The sequence below is a fragment of the Panthera uncia genome (assembly GCF_023721935.1).
Source record: "Panthera uncia isolate 11264 chromosome C1 unlocalized genomic scaffold, Puncia_PCG_1.0 HiC_scaffold_4, whole genome shotgun sequence".
Lineage (NCBI taxonomy): Eukaryota > Metazoa > Chordata > Mammalia > Carnivora > Felidae > Panthera > Panthera uncia.
The window spans coordinates 54,461,030-54,476,968 of NW_026057585.1; the positions used below are offsets into that span (position 1 = coordinate 54,461,030).

At 36.6% G+C, this 15,939-nt stretch overlaps 1 protein-coding gene across 6 annotated transcripts in view; it reads left to right on the forward strand.

Annotated features, from left to right (window-relative positions):
• DOCK7 (dedicator of cytokinesis 7) overlaps positions 1-15,939 on the forward strand; it is a 227,697-nt gene that overhangs the window by 121,414 nt on the left and 90,344 nt on the right. For all 6 annotated transcript variants that reach the window (XM_049618558.1, XM_049618551.1, XM_049618554.1 and 3 more), the window contains 3 exons: positions 3,347-3,485; positions 4,387-4,488; positions 14,945-15,031. In XM_049618558.1, coding sequence (XP_049474515.1) covers positions 3,347-3,485; positions 4,387-4,488; positions 14,945-15,031 — 328 coding nt within the window. The remainder of the gene's footprint in view (positions 1-3,346; positions 3,486-4,386; positions 4,489-14,944; positions 15,032-15,939) is intronic.

Genomic DNA, 15,939 nt, shown 5'->3' on the forward strand with positions numbered 1-15,939 from the left:
CTTCTCTTCTCTTCTCTTCTCTTCTCTTCTCTTCTCTTCTCTTCTCTTCTCTTTTTTGTTTTTGTTTTGATTACTGAATGCTATTGGAGAAAAATCACAAAATTGTACCGATCAGGACTATCACAAATTGACGTTATTTTATCTGTATGATGGGACTGCAGTAATTCATTTTACTTTATTTTCTTTTTGGCCCCACCATTCTTTGGTAATCTTCTTGTCATCACTTTTTTTACCCTCTGTCATTTGGCAGGAGATATTTTAAGCCTTTCTTCTTCTTTCTCTAGCTCCTACTTATTTTTTTTTTGCCTTACTCTTAGCGTTCCTACTTTATTAAGTGGTTTGAGACCATCCAACTTGAGAACCATCCACTTGTCTACTCTTCACCTCTGATTATCTCTGCATGGATCTGCCTTTCCTTCTGGTTCAAGGGCAGTCAGAGCCCGAACCTGGCTCAGTGTGAGTCTTTCATCTCTGCTTTCTACCAGTCTCATTCTTCCTCTTCCAGAGTGCGACTCCATCAGTTAACCCTTCTCTTGTACCATCAGTCCCCACTTCCCTGGCTCCATCTGTTACTGTCAAAAAGAAACTTAAGTCTCCTATACTTAAAAAACAAAACAAAAACTTCTCTTCAGTGTTGTTGTGTAGCATGGTTTTTCCTTGCGCTCTTTAAAACTTTATTGTTTCTCACCCTTTGTGACCCGCTCTCACTTTCCTCCCATCTCTTTGGACAGTTTATTTTTCTGTAGCAATTATTCTAATCTTTCTTTTTCTTTCTTTCTTTCTTTCTTTCTTTCTTTCTTTCTTTCCTTCCTTCCTTCCTTCCTTCCTTCCTTCCTTCCTTTTTTTTTTTGAGAATAGATATTCCATACAAAACACTACAGTTTCACTCTTGACCCTCTTTTTCTACACTATACTCTCCATAAATAACCTTATATGTGTTTCTCAGAGTTACATTCAATGAAAATGTTACTGCTTTTATCTTTATGTGGATTGTTTCGCAACTTTTTATTTTTAGTCATAACCTTCTTTCCGAGGTGCAGACATATATTTTTAGTAGCCTAGTAAGCATGTTCTTTTGGCTGCCTTCTCAATTTCCATGTATTTATCCCCGATTCTCTTCTGGGAGCTATCTCTGTCTGATTATTTTTATTAACGGTACCATAATTCTTTTGACTCAAAATTTAAAACATCCTTGCTTTCCTTCTTCTTTTCTCTAATATCCAATCATCTTTTACATCTTGATGATTTTCTTTTTGCCTTATTGCTAAAGTATCCTGTTTCTGGGCTTTTCTTGGATCCCTTTTTCTATTATAATACTGATTCCCTCTATTAATTCAACTCCTATTTGTTCTTTAAGGCCCACATCATATATCTCCTCCTAAATACAATACCCTGATCCAAAACTTGAAGTAATCTGTTCAGCTCTGTTCTTGAAGCACTTAATCTTATATGCTATATGCTGTATACCAGGGGTTGACAAACATTTTCTGCGAAGGGCCCAGTAGTTTTGTTTTAGGCCTTGTGGGCCATACGGTCTCTGTTGCAATTACTGAACCCCGCTGTTGTAGTGCAAAAAGAGCCATAGACAATAAGTGAAGTTGCAAATGAATGGGCATGGCTGTCTTCCAATAACGTTTTATTTATGGATGCTGAAATTTGAATTTCATGTAATATTTCAAGTGAAATGTTATTCTTTTGATTTTTTTAACTACTTAAAAATATAAAAATCATTCTTAGTCTGTAGGGCTATACAAAACCATTCAGTGGACTGGATTTGACCTGTAGCCATAATTTGCCAACCCCTGCTTTATAGCATTGCTATTGATATATGTGTGTCTTATTTATATTTCTACTAAATTATATATTTTTGAGGGTAATTATTTTTTCATATCTTTAAAACCACCACAGAAATAATACAATACTTAACATAAAGGTGAACAGTTAAAACGTACTTGTTGATGAATAACTCACAGATGCTTAATTTTCCATAAAAGCCTTCACATAGTATGATTTCAGAAAAGAAATGAATACTCAGTACTAGGAATGATATTGATGAAGAAGGTAGTAATTTCTTAAAGTATCTCAGTTTATAGCTAGATCTTTATTTTTGTTGCTCTCAGTATTCGTGGAATTAAAATGACAATACTCTCTAACACTATGAGGAAATTCAACTTTCTCATGATTTAGTGGTGATTAGCGAGGTCAATAATAAGATACATAGCATCTTTTATTCACCAAAATCATCAAATTCTCAGATGGCTACCATTACTTATCTTTCTTGGGGGTATTAAAATTTTCATTAACCTAATATTTCTGTGATCAGATCTACACTTTTAGTGTTTTTGAGACTTATTTGAAATGGAAAGATATTAGACTTATTAGCATGGGGGGGGACCCTAATTGGTGGGAAAGGTTTCACTTTTAATTAGTTGGAGCCATATGGTTTGGATATATTTTCTTTGAATGTAACTGAGAGATACTAGCTGAATATGGAAGGTTGGGATGCTAAGATTCTGTCCCTTTTAAATCATAAATCATAAATAGCAGCAATGCTGTTTTATAAAAATGCTCCTAGGGACCACTCTCAATGGATATTGAGATGAAAATGCCATTGGTTAAGTCAAATATGATATTCGTTGTATTTGTGTAGTGGCTGGGAGCACTTCTAAACTGTGAGACAAATGCAATTTATAGGTGTTCCCTGATTTTTTCTTTATTTTTTTTTCCTTTTTTCTGAGCAGTTAATACATTAGTCTATGTTTTAACATCTGTTTCTTTAGCAATGGAATAATTGATATAAGATATTCCATAGAGAGCCCAACTTGATACTAAGCTGTCTAGAGCTACTTGTTTTTTTTCTTTTTTGCAAAAAGATAATACAAATTAATCTTTAATATGAAGTCACTCCTATAATAGAAAAATGTTTTTTTATGGTATGGTTTTAAAATACATACTTACAAAAACTCCTGTTACTTTTCTATGTAATGCGTATCAGAATATAGAAGGCCTTGCCCTAGTCTCCTCATTTATACAGTTTCCCATCTAATGAAGATCTCGGCATCAAGGTGGTGATTATTAATGAATTTTCAAATCATAGGATCACTCAGCCCATTAATAAAAATGAGACGAGAAATTTCAGAAACAAAGAAAACTCCCTCAACTGGAAGTAGGAGTTAGTTACATACAGTTTGGGAATAGAGAAAAATATTTTGTACTGGAAGAAAAATTGAGCATGAATCGTGAAATTAATTTAAAAATTACTCAAATATACAAATGCAGTAATTATTTATTTTGAACAAATTACTGACTATTGATCTGTTTTTTTTTTTTTTTTTTTTGTATGAAGGTCTCCTGATTTTCATGAAGAAATCAAGGTTAAACTCCCTGCTACTTTAACTGACCATCATCATTTGCTTTTTACTTTTTATCATGTTAGTTGTCAGCAAAAACAAAATACTCCTCTTGAAACTCCTGTTGGATATACAGTAAGTATATCTTTGTTTAATATTTAGCTTTTCAGTCTTAAAAGTAGTTTGAATGCTTGAGATGTAATTGGTGTTCATTATTGTTGAGTATTCCCTATTTGACTCCCCATATTGGTTAGGAAGAGTCATCGTAATAAGAAAATACTCATTAATGCAATTAATTAACATGTATAAACACTTAGGTGTTGGTCCTGATTATTATGTGTTTATCAAACAGTACAGTATAAATATATTAATTTTAAGGGTTCTTCAGAAGAGAATGGTTTCAGTGTAAAATGATTAAAAGAGACCCTTAGCTATTAAAGCTCTTGGCTTTAATTAAAAGCAATTAAAACTCTTGAGTATTATTTGAAAATCATTATGATTGAATTGCAAACGTAAACCTGAGGTGAAGGATATCATGATGTGCTATCACAACTTTGTCAGAAAAATCATGCTGCTACCCAAAAGAGAAAAATTAACAATTGACTCATTTTTTTGTCTATGAAATGGATTTTGCTAAATGTAACCAAATAAATTCATGCTTTTTAGTTTTGTTGTCAGCATTCATATTCAACCAAACCTTTCCCTGTATACATTGACACTATTACCGCCATGTGTAATGGATTGACTTTGCGGCCTTTTTCTACTCCAGCTTTTTCTTGGATAGTAAGGACCTCTTTTGGCTTAAATATTGCATAGTTAGTAATAATGTTTTGGGAATGCTCCTTAATAAAAATATTGTCAGGGAAGCTTTTCTTTAGAGGAATCATGAAACCTATTATTACTTAATTAAATCCCCTTGGTGTTTGGCGCTGTGAGACAAATTTGGCTCATTCCAAATTCTTAAAACAGATTTTCCAAGTACTTACTTTTATAGCAAATGTATTTAACTTAATATTGTTTCCTTTTTAATTAAAAGTGGATACCAATGCTTCAGAATGGACGATTAAAGACTGGGCAGTTTTGCCTACCAGTTTCACTGGAAAAACCACCACAAGCTTATTCTGTACTATCTCCTGAGGTCAGTATCTCTTATGGTGAAACTCTCCAGATGGAGTGAATGAGTTTTTTGCAGAAGTGTTTTTCTCAAACAAGACTTTGCTGTTCTATCTAGAAGTATGTAGATAATGAAGTAATAATATTATCTTGTACTATAGTTAAAATTACTCTATAGAATACTTAGAAGCTTTTAAAATAAGTATATTGATTTTAAAACCAAAATAATATGTGAAGTATTAACTTAAAGAAAAGGCAAATTTGGAGAATTTTCATAACGTAACATAAGCTTTAAATAAGTAAGAACATTTCACTGAAAGTCTGGAGGAAAAAGAACAAACCAATTAATTTTTTAGAATCTTTTTGTAATTAATCATGTATGTGAAAAAAATTTTTAAAAATCATGTATGTGAAGATAAAGTAGCTACAAACTTGTAATACAAGAACCATTAGCAACTGTGATGATGACATATGTGACTTAAACAAAAACATTGGAAAAATCTCAATCAAGAATCAGTAGCCACTACTCAAAAACCAAAGTGCTTTTTGGGAGAACTGTTACATGATGATTATTAATATGAGTGCCTTGAATGTAACTGTTTGTATAGATTAGTCTGAAATATATCTTGGGAATGTTTTCCTGGTAGCATTTATTTTCAGAATAGAACTCAAAAAGTATTCATAGGGGCGCCTGGGTGGCTTAGTCACTTAAGCATCCGACTTCAGCTCAGGTCATGATCTTATAGTTCGTGAGTTTGAGCCCCGCATTGGACTCTGTCCTGACAGCTCAGAGCCTGGAGCCTGTTTCAGATTCTGTGTCTCCCCCTCTCTCTGCCCCTCCCCAACTCATGCTCTGTCTCTGTCTCTGTCAAAAATAAATAAAAACATTAAAAAAAATAAATACAAGTATTCACAAATACATTTGTATTGTTTTTGTTTAAAACACACACACACACACACAAAGACAACAGAAGGCTACTGCTCCGATCTCCTTTCTTACTATTCTTTGTCACTGACTCTGCGCCAGACAGAGAGCACAGTGCCTTGGCTGTTCCTTCTATATGAAGAGCACATTCCCATTTCTGGCCCTTTGCACTTCCCTGTGCTGGTGGTGCACTTCCCTGTGCTGGTGGTGGTGCCCCATCTCCAGGCCAGCTTCTTCATTTCATCCAGACATCCACTCAAATCCCACCTCTTCAGAGAAGGCGTCTCTGATAACTTTGTTTCAAATTGCAGCATCCAGCACTTTTTTATCCCTTTACTTTGATATGACTTCATAATATTTATCATTGACTTTATACTTCTTATATCTTTATCTATTTATTGTCTACAGAGTATAAATTCCAGGAAGTTAGGGACTTTGTCTTTCTTGTGCATTGCTGTATCTTCAAGTACTTAGAATAGTGCTTGGCTCATGATGGGCAGTCAATAAGTATTTTATTTTATTTTATTTTAAAAAATTTTTTTTTCAACGTTTTTTATTTATTTTTGGGACAGAGAGAGACAGAGCATGAACGGGGGAGGGGCAGAGAGAGAGGGAGACACAGAATCGGAAACAGGCTCCAGGCTCCGAGCCATCAGCCCAGAGCCCGACGCGGGGCTCGAACTCACGGACTGCGAGATCGTGACCTGGCTGAAGTCGGACGCTTAACCGACTGCGCCACCCAGGCGCCCCAAGTATTTTATTTTTTAATGTTCATTCATTTTTGAGAGAGAGAGAGAGAGGCAGAGAGGCAGGCAGAGCATGAGCAGGGAGGGGCAGAGACAGAGGGAGGCTGAAGCAGCCTCCAGACTCTGAGCTGTCAGCACAGAGCCCAACTCAGGGCTCAAACTCACAGACTGTGAGATCATGACCTGAGCCAAAGTCAGTTGCTTAACTGACTGAGCCACCCAAGCTCCCCAGTCAATAAGTATTTTTTAAATGAATGGATAAAGACAGTAGGAAAGAAATATGACTCCTTCCTTCCTCCTTGCCTTTCATCCCCTGCCAAATCTTTCATTCGATTTTCCAGGAACACATCTCCTCAGTAAAATAAGGTAGTCTTCTGCCAGGGGTAGCATTATATATTTCAAAAGGAAATATTTTAAAAGAAAATTGATTTTATGGAAATTATGTACTTATTCTTACTTAATTGATTTGCAAATACGAGGTCAACTTTCTAAAGGGAGATTGATGATTTTCTTCTAGCTACTGTGCTGTGTATATACGCTCATATATAACATAAAGAATATGGTCATGGTTTGGATTTAACGATAGACGTATAGCTGATTGATATGTGATTAAGTGATCAAAACTTTTGTATTTTTTAATTACAGCATTAAAAGAACAGTATAGGGGCACCTGGGTGGCTCAGTCGGTTAAGCGTCCAACTCTAGATTTCGGCTTAGGTCATGATCTCATGGTTTCATGTGTTTGAGCCCCGTGTGGACTCTGAGCTGACAGCATGGAGCCTGCTTCAGATTCTCCCTCTTTCTCTGCCCCTTCCCTGCTCACAGTGTCTCTGTCTCTCTCAAAATAAATAATCTTAAAAACAATTATAAAAACAAAAACAGTATATATTCTTAGCTTTCTTATTATATTTAAAGAACAGTATAGGGGTGCCTGGGTGGCTCAGTCATTATTATTATATTTAAAGAACAGTATAGGGGTGCCTGGGTGGCTCAGTCGGTTAAGCGTCCGACTTCGGCTCAGGTCATGATCTCACGGTCCGTGGGTTCGAGCCCCGCGTCGGGCTCTGTGCTGACAGCTCAGAGCCTGGAGCCCATTTCAGATTCTGTGTCTCCCTCTCTCTCTGCCCTTCCCCTGTTCATGCTCTGTCTCTCTCTGTCTCAAAAATAAATAAACGTTAAAAAAATTAAAAAAAAAAGAACAGTATGTATTGTTAGTTTTAGTGCTGAATTTAAACCAAGTGAGAGATCATTATTCAAACATTCAGGTTTTACAATCTTGCCATTTGAAACTACATGGATGGAACTAGAGGGTATTATGCGAGGCGAAATTAGAGAAAGACAAATATCATATGACTTCACTCATATGAGGACTTTAAGACACAGAGGACTTTGAACACAAGGGAAGGGAAGCAAAAATAATATCAAAACAGGGAGGGGACAAAACATAAGAGACTCTTAAACATGGAGAACAGAGGGTTACTGGAGAGGGGGATGGGCTAAATGGGTAAGGGTCATTAAGGAATCTAGTTCTGAAATCATTGCTGGAGTATAGCTAACTAACTTGGATGTAAATTTAAAAATAAAATAAATAAAAATAAAAAATAATTAAACATAAAATAAACAAACATTCAGCTTTTACAGATAATTGCTTCATGCAATTTTGTATCTACTTTCCTGGTTATGGTGGAGCTCTCTTTGATTCAGAAGGTCAGAGACCTTCCCAATATGTATTAACTTCAACTGGTTTTTGGGCCTTAGAATGTGAAGCTTGCCATCTAAGTTTACATAGTAATAAACAAATTTCTGTAACCAGCACACTATTACTTTATGATACTTGTCTCGATCATTTTCAATCATAAGGGGATCATTTTCTTTTTAAAATTGGGTAAAAAGGAAGGTAAATCTTTGTGTGGCTTTGTTTCATATCATTTGGGTTTTAACCTGTTTTCCCCTTTGAATTTTCATGTTTTTTTTCACTCTGAATCTGTAAGCGTTCTTCTCTGTCAGGACCACTGACTGCCTTTTATGTGAACAGTACTCATAGAGTGATGTAGTATACAACTTGCACAAAAATCACGATGCTCTTGACTCCTGCTGTTAGTTGATGAATCCTAAATCTGCATCTCTGCTCATCCATTTTTATTTGTCTAGTAAGTTAAAACGCTTATTGATACCTTTGCCAGGATATCTCAAACATAAAATGTCCAAAATTGTACTCATTTTTGTTGAATACTGTAGGAATAATGTTGAGAGAAAAGCCTAATCAATGAATGTGTTTCAACAGTGTTTGTTTATGGTATTCTGGAGAATTTACCTCAGTTTGGTGTCATCAGGTTTCAGGATCAGTGTTTATTGAGGTCTAAGATAACAAATTCATGCTTATAAAATTCATCGGTTGATGCATGGGCACGCATGGCAATCTGTCACCAGATTTTTCTGTCCATGGGACTGTCGTACTCATCCTGGGGCACTCATTATAATCACCTGGACTTTTAAGACTTGGTTGAGGGGAACCTGGGTGGCTTAGTCAGTTGAGCATCCGACTCTTGATTTCAGCTTAAGTCATGATCTCATGGTCTTGAAATCAAGCCCCTCATGGGGCTCCATGTTGGCCCTGGAGCCTGTTTGAGACTCTCTTTCTCCCTCTCCCTGTGCCCTTCCCTCTCTCCCTCTCTCTCTCTCTCTCAAAAAAAAAAAAAAGAAAAAAAGGTTTGTTTGATTATTTTTGCCTGAAATATGTCACAATGAAACAATATACATACCCTTTAAAAATCTCATGAATTATATGTCTGAGTATTTAACTTACAAATATATTTGTGTAGGTATGCAAAAATCAACATTAGGGATGTTTTAAAACTCAGCAGTGTTTACACATATATGTGTAGTTAGGCTTTTCAATTTATTGGTTTTTTATTTAATAAAATAATAAACACTCATGAATCTACTACCTAATCCAGAGCTAGAACAGTGATAATAATTCACATCATTTATGTACTTGTCCCCTATTCCACATAAGAATAACCTGTAATTATAAAAATACTAGTCTTTAAAAAAACTGTGGTAAAATATACATAAAAAGTTACCATTTTACCAATTTTTTTTTAAAGTGCATTCATGTTGTTTTGAAAACTAGCCTCTTTTTCTTTTTTTTTAAGTTTATTTATTTGTTTTGAGAGAGAAAGAGAGCACATGCTGGGGAGGGGCAGAGAGAGGGAGGGACCGAATCCCAAGCAGGCCCCTGCACCATCAGTGCAGAGTCCTGTGCGGGGCTTGAAATTACAAACTGTGAGATCATGACCTGAGCCAAGCTCAAGAGTTGAACACTTAACTGACTGTGCCACCCAGGCACCCCTGAAAACTGGCCTCTTAAAAACAACTTTTTTTTGAGAGAGAGAGAATGAGAGAGCGCAAGTACACAAGTGGAGGACGGGCAGAGGGAAAGGAAGAGAGAGAATCTCAAGCAGGCTCCTTGCCCAGTTTATAGCCCAGTGCGGGCTTGAACTCCCAAACCGTGAGATCATGACCTGAGCCGAAATCAAGAGTCAGACGCTTAACTGACTGAATCACCCAGGCTCCCCTTAAAACTACTTTTAAAAAAATGTTTACTTATTTGAGAGAGAGTGCACGTGAGCACTGGAGGGGCAGAGAGAGAGAGAGAGTCAGTCTCAGGCAGGCTCCATACTCCGTGCAGAGCCTAACACAGGGCTCAGTCCCAAGGCCATGAGTGAGATCATGACCTGACCTGAAATCAAGAATCAGACACTTAACTGACTGAGCTGCCCAGGCACCCCTTAAACCTACTTTATAACTGAGGTATATGTGTATTTAGAGAATACATTTTACTTTGCTTATATTTTGAATTTAATGAAAAGGTTATTATGCTGTATAGAATCCTCTGGAACTTGCTTTTTTCATTCAGCATGATATTGCCAAGCTTTAGTGTTTCTTTATGATCATATATGATGTTTATATATTTTGCTGGCATTTCACTGTACTTAGAATATAATCTAGATTTGTATTCCATGACCTCCAAATCTCTGAATGATCTGAGCTTTTCTGTCTCTTTAACATCACCTTCTACCATCACTGAGCCCCTTCTTCTGTACTTATACCTTCTTCCAAATATTTTCCTGCTTCTAGGCCTTTGAATTTTCTCTTTCGTCTTCCTGAATTTCACATGGCTGGATTCTCTTCATTATCTGAATTTTATATAAAATAGCACTTCCTCAGAGAGGTCTGACTCCATGAATTTCCAGCCCTTTCCTCCACCACATTGTTGATACGCTCCATCATTTTTAATACAATTTTGTTTACTTAATACTTACCACTATCTGAAATTATCTTATTTATTTCCTTATTTTTCTCTATAAGAAATGGTGGGTAAGCTCCCTGAGAGCAGACATGTTTACAATGGAACTCTAGTACCCAGAAAACTGTGTAGAGACTTCAGTAAATATGTGTTGTTTGAATTCAGTATAAAAAAGTTGCAGGATTGTTATTAGCAAAAACTAAAAAATGGAAATTTTGTTGAGACCAAAGTTTCCCGAAGTGATTAGTCATTTGGCAGTGATGAATATCTGCTGTGTTCTTTCCCCCACAGAAACATTGGCCATTTCTTTGAATCTTCCTCCTCCCACTCCCCCACAGGGGTAGGACAGGCATTTCACTGGCATGTGGAGAGAGAGGGCTCTGGGCTGTGAAATACAAACCTATTTGCCAGATCCAGCCATAGTCACTCCCATTCCAAAGCCTGAGTGCCATTTTGCAGTGAACCACCACCAACATGCAGTAAAGGATATAACCTAGCAAACTTTTATTTTTTTACTTTAAAAAAAAAAATTTTTTTTTTAATGTTTATTTATTTTTGAGAGACAGAGAGACAGAGCATGAGCGGGGGAGGGGCAGAGAGAGAGGGAGACACAGAATTTGAAGCAGGCTCCAGGCTCTGAGCTGTCAGCACAGAGCCCGACGCGGGGCTTGAACCCACAAACCGCGAGACCACAACCTGAGCCAAAGCCGGACGCTTAACCGACTGAGCCACCCAGGCGCCCCACCTTAGCAAACTTTTAAAAAAGTATTTTTAATATCTCATTTGCCCGAGTTCCCTGGGTATCTCTAACCTAGGTTAGAGATTGACTAAATCTGTGACATCCTGAGTAACTCATTAGTTTTAACTACATTAGTTGAATGCACTTGATACATCTGTGTCCTCATTTTTACAAAGAGCACACCAGGTTGTATCAGGCATTGTCAGGACATGACATGTCAGCAGAGATGTATTTAAGTATTAACATGGAGGTAGACAGTGTATGACTGTGTAATATTTTTAATAAATATGTTTCTTTCTGAAAAGAAGGAAATAAATTATAGGACTATTGGTATCAGCAAAAAGGAAAGTTACATGGATCACCGAAGAGTTTAGTATCTTTTTTGAGAGTGGGGGGCAGAAGGAGAGGAAGAGAGAGAATCTTAAGCAGGCCCACAACCAGTGCAGAACCTGACTTAGGGCTTGATCCCATGAATGTGAGATCATAATCTGAGCTGAAATCAAGAGTCAGATGTTCAACCGACTGAGCCACCCAGGTGCCCCAAGAGTTTAATATTTAATTAAATTTTTGTACATCCATACAATGGCGCAGTAGTTAAGAAGAGTAATATGGATTTCAATATCCCAATAGGATGTTTATAATACAAATGTAAAAACAAACAATATAATGACAACCAAACTCACATATCAGATACACATCAGTAATTTTGTGGGAAATAATTTGGAAAATACATATCAAGTTTACCAAGGTTAACTTTCAAAGGGTAAGGGATTGTGGAAGTTTTTATTGTTGTTTTAAATTTCATGTACTTTTGAAAGGTAGTATATAGTTATTTTCAGGATTTCACTGTGGCCTCACCATTTATTAGTTGTGTAACCTCAGATAAGTTTCTTAATTTCTCTGTTATGGACTGAATTATGTCTCCCCAATCCCCACCTCATCTTCCCACTGCAAACCCCAAATTCATATGTAACCCCCAAATTCATATACAACCCCAATGTGATAGGTTTTGTAGATGAGACCGATGGGAGGCAATTAGGTTTAGATGAGTTTTAGATGAGGTCATGAGGGTGGGCCTCATGATTAGTGCCTTAAAAAGAAGAGACATCAGAATACTCTTTCTTTTGGCTATGTGAGGACACAGTGAGAAGGTGGTCGTCTGGAAGCTTGGAAGGGTTTTCACCAGAAACTGACCATGTTGCACCTTGATTTTGGGCTTCTAGTCTCCAGATTGTGAGAAAATAACTGTTGTTTTAGCCACACCAATGTATGATCTTTTGTTATGGCAGACTGAGCTGACTAAATATTCTCTGTGCCTGAATTTTCTCATCTGTAAGTTGAGAATAATTAATGCTTATAATAAAGGGCTATGTTGATGATAGTAGTCTGTAGAACATTTAGAATGGTGCCACATCAAAAGTGTTAAAGCAGTGTTTGCTACTATTATGGGATTCCTATTTGCTGCACTGCTTGTAAGAGTTTTAAGACAGCAGTTCTTACTTCACATGCATCAAAATCACCTGGAGAGTTTGTTGTAACACCAACTGTTAAACCTTACCCCACAGAGTTTCTGATGCAGGAGGTCTGGGTTGGGGCTTGATTATTTACATTTCTGACAAGTGCCCAGGTAATATTCATGCTGTTCATGCTCAGATCAGACTTTAAGAACCACTATTTTTAAAGCAGTATGTGTTCACATTTTATTTGTGTATTCTGTGTTTTTAAGCTGAAAGCAAATGTTTTGGGTTGAAAGAGCTAGTACTAATTTTTTGCTTTGAGCAGTTCCAATTTACCTTACCATCTTTCTTTTACAAAAGTTTCAAAACCTGTGTTACTTACCTCAGTAGAGACATTGCATTTCTTACCTACATAATGTTGAATTTTGTAAGAGGACTGATTTTAATTGGTTTTCGTTTCTACACATGGTAAAAAAAAGAAAATGCAACCATGGGAAAGAATCTCTAAAACATTTTTTCCCCTAAGACTTTCTGTTTTTGGTCATTTATTTCAAAGATATTTGTAATTCCTTGTTACAGCTTTTTATTTTCTAATGATGACTGCTTTAACATCCTTGTCAAATCTGTCCAACCTGTGTCATCTTAGTGTTTGTTGATTGCCTTTTCTCATTTGAGATTTTTCTGGTTCTTGGTATGATGCAAGATTTTTTATTCTAACCTGGACATCTTGGGTATTATTGTGATCTCAGATCTTATTTAAGCCTTCTGTTTTAGCAGTAGGGGGAGGCGCTATTGCCACATTCATGCCACAGGTAAAAGTCCACATTCCTCACTTTGCAGTGGGTTGAGGATGCTTATTGGATAGAGGTAGGATTTCAGGTTCCCCACTAGACCTGCGCAGATACCTCTCTATGCGAAGAGGAAGGGCACCTTGGTACTGCTCCTTCCTTGCTTGGATTCCACTGACACCCATTTGGAGGTGGTACTTGTTACCACCGGACTGAGACCAGGCTTTCCATCTCCGTCTTTTCTTTTTTTTTTTTTTTTTTATTTTTTTTTCCAATGTTTTTTATTTATTTTTGGGACAGAGAGAGACAGAGCATGAACGGGGGAGGGGCAGAGAGAGAGGGAGACACAGAATCGGAAGCAGGCTCCAGGCTCCGAGCCATCAGCCCAGAGCCTGACGCAGGGCTCGAACTCACAGACCGCGAGATCGTGACCTGGCTGAAGTTGTACACCCAACCGACTGCGCCACCCAGGCGCCCCTCTCCGTCTTTTCTAATACCACCCAATGTGCTAAGGGAATCTGGGCACCTTATTACAGTCAGCCGAGGGTGGACGGACACCTGGGCTCTCTACTCAGCCTGTGGCGGCTGAGGGTGGGGTTGGGGGCAGTGGGGCTGCAACTTGTTTCCATGTGTTTGGCCAGAGTAGGGCAATTATTGGCTTTGATTAGAGAGAGCAGGCTCTTCTTGAAGCTTGTTTTTCTCTGCTTCTTTCGGCATTTCCGGGTTGCCATCTTCTCTAGGGGCTAGTCCAGGATCTGTGAAGCAATAATAAAACCAAGGAAACACTACTTTCTGTTTCCTCACATCCTGAGGTCACTAGCCATTTGCATTATCTCCACCTTTCAGCGTTTTGTGTATCATGTTCAGGGTTTTTAGCCGTACTTAGCAGGAGGAATAGAGAGAAGTAATGTACTGACTGTCTTTTTAAAAATACTTTTTATGATCTAATTTAAATTAACATTCCTAGCAATTTACATCAAAAGAAAAGTTTTCTATTCCTTACAACAGAATTCTGTTGCTGTAAATATTTTACAGCTCCATTAAAACAAAATAGTAGTTTTCGTAAGAAAAAACCAGAATATTACAAACCATTAAGATATTGTAGATATGAATTTATTGACATGAAAAGCGATTCACAATGTGATATTTGAAAAATAGGTTTAAAATAATGTTTTATATTCTATATTATGCATTATATATTGTACATATTTATGCAAAGGTAGGGTGTATATAAATATATGCACAGAGGAAGATTTAGAATGATATAAAAGGATATATCTTTGGGAAGATAGCATTTTGAGTGCATATTTTCTGCTTTTTTGCTCCTTGAGTCTTTTAATTCTCTTGTAGAAAACATAATTTTGTAATAAGAACAAAATGTAAGTTTTACATTTATTTACAGTGCATATAAATAGATTTCCATGGTATTTTTTTTCTCATTGAGGTGTTACAATTTTTGTTTTCAGAATATCTTATCAACTTAAGTATCTGTGATCATTAAATTTAATATCTTACAGGTTCCTCTACCTGGCATGAAATGGGTAGATAATCACAAAGGTGTTTTTAATGTGGAAGTTGTTGCTGTTTCATCTATCCATACACAAGTAAGTAAGTTTTAATAATTTATATGATCAATTTTCACTTGAATGATGAATAGAATATATTATCTAGTACTTAAGTCAGTTTTAGTACAGTTATCTGTTGTAAGAATTATGGGACTATATATCAGGAATGTAAGATTTAGAAGTTAACTTTTTAAAGGAATCAACAAAATGTCATTTAATATCAACACAAGCAAAATTTTTGCTTTTCAAAATGTCATCAACTTCATTTTGAACAATTAAGTGACTTTTTTTGTTAAGTTTCTGGTGTGTTGCAGAATTAGAGTTGAAAAACCATCATCCAACTCATTTTATTCCTCAGACTCAGATAATTTAAGAGAAAGGGTTCTTAGGGATCATTTGCTCCATATTCCTCACTATAGATCTGAAATATACCAGGCTTTTCTCAAAGTCTGGTATGTTTACTCTTTCTCTAGCTGGAATACTTTGCTCCTGACATGCACTTCTTTTCAACAAGGCTTCTGCTTACCTTAGGCCTTTTCTGGAGACTTTTAAACATAGCAGCCCCATCATTCCATATCGTCTTAACCTGCACTTGCTACTGCTTCTGGCTCTTACCTGTACTCTCTTGCACTTTTGCTTTCTTTCCTGTGTGTGTGTGTGTGTGTGTGTGTGTGTGTGTGTGTGTGTGTGTGGTACGTGTGTATGTATGTATACATACTTATGCATTTATTTATTGTTTCTTTCCCCATTAGGCTGTAAGCTCCATAAAGTCGGGGATGTTGTTACCTGTCAAGGAAAGAAACTTTCCTTCAAAGACCTTACAGTATAATAGGGGAAAATGTAAAAATAATTACAGTACAATAAAATTATGACTGTGTTAGATATATGAACGAAATCCTTTCAAGAGGAGAGTTGTCTGTTCTGCTGGGAACTGAGATACTGTATTG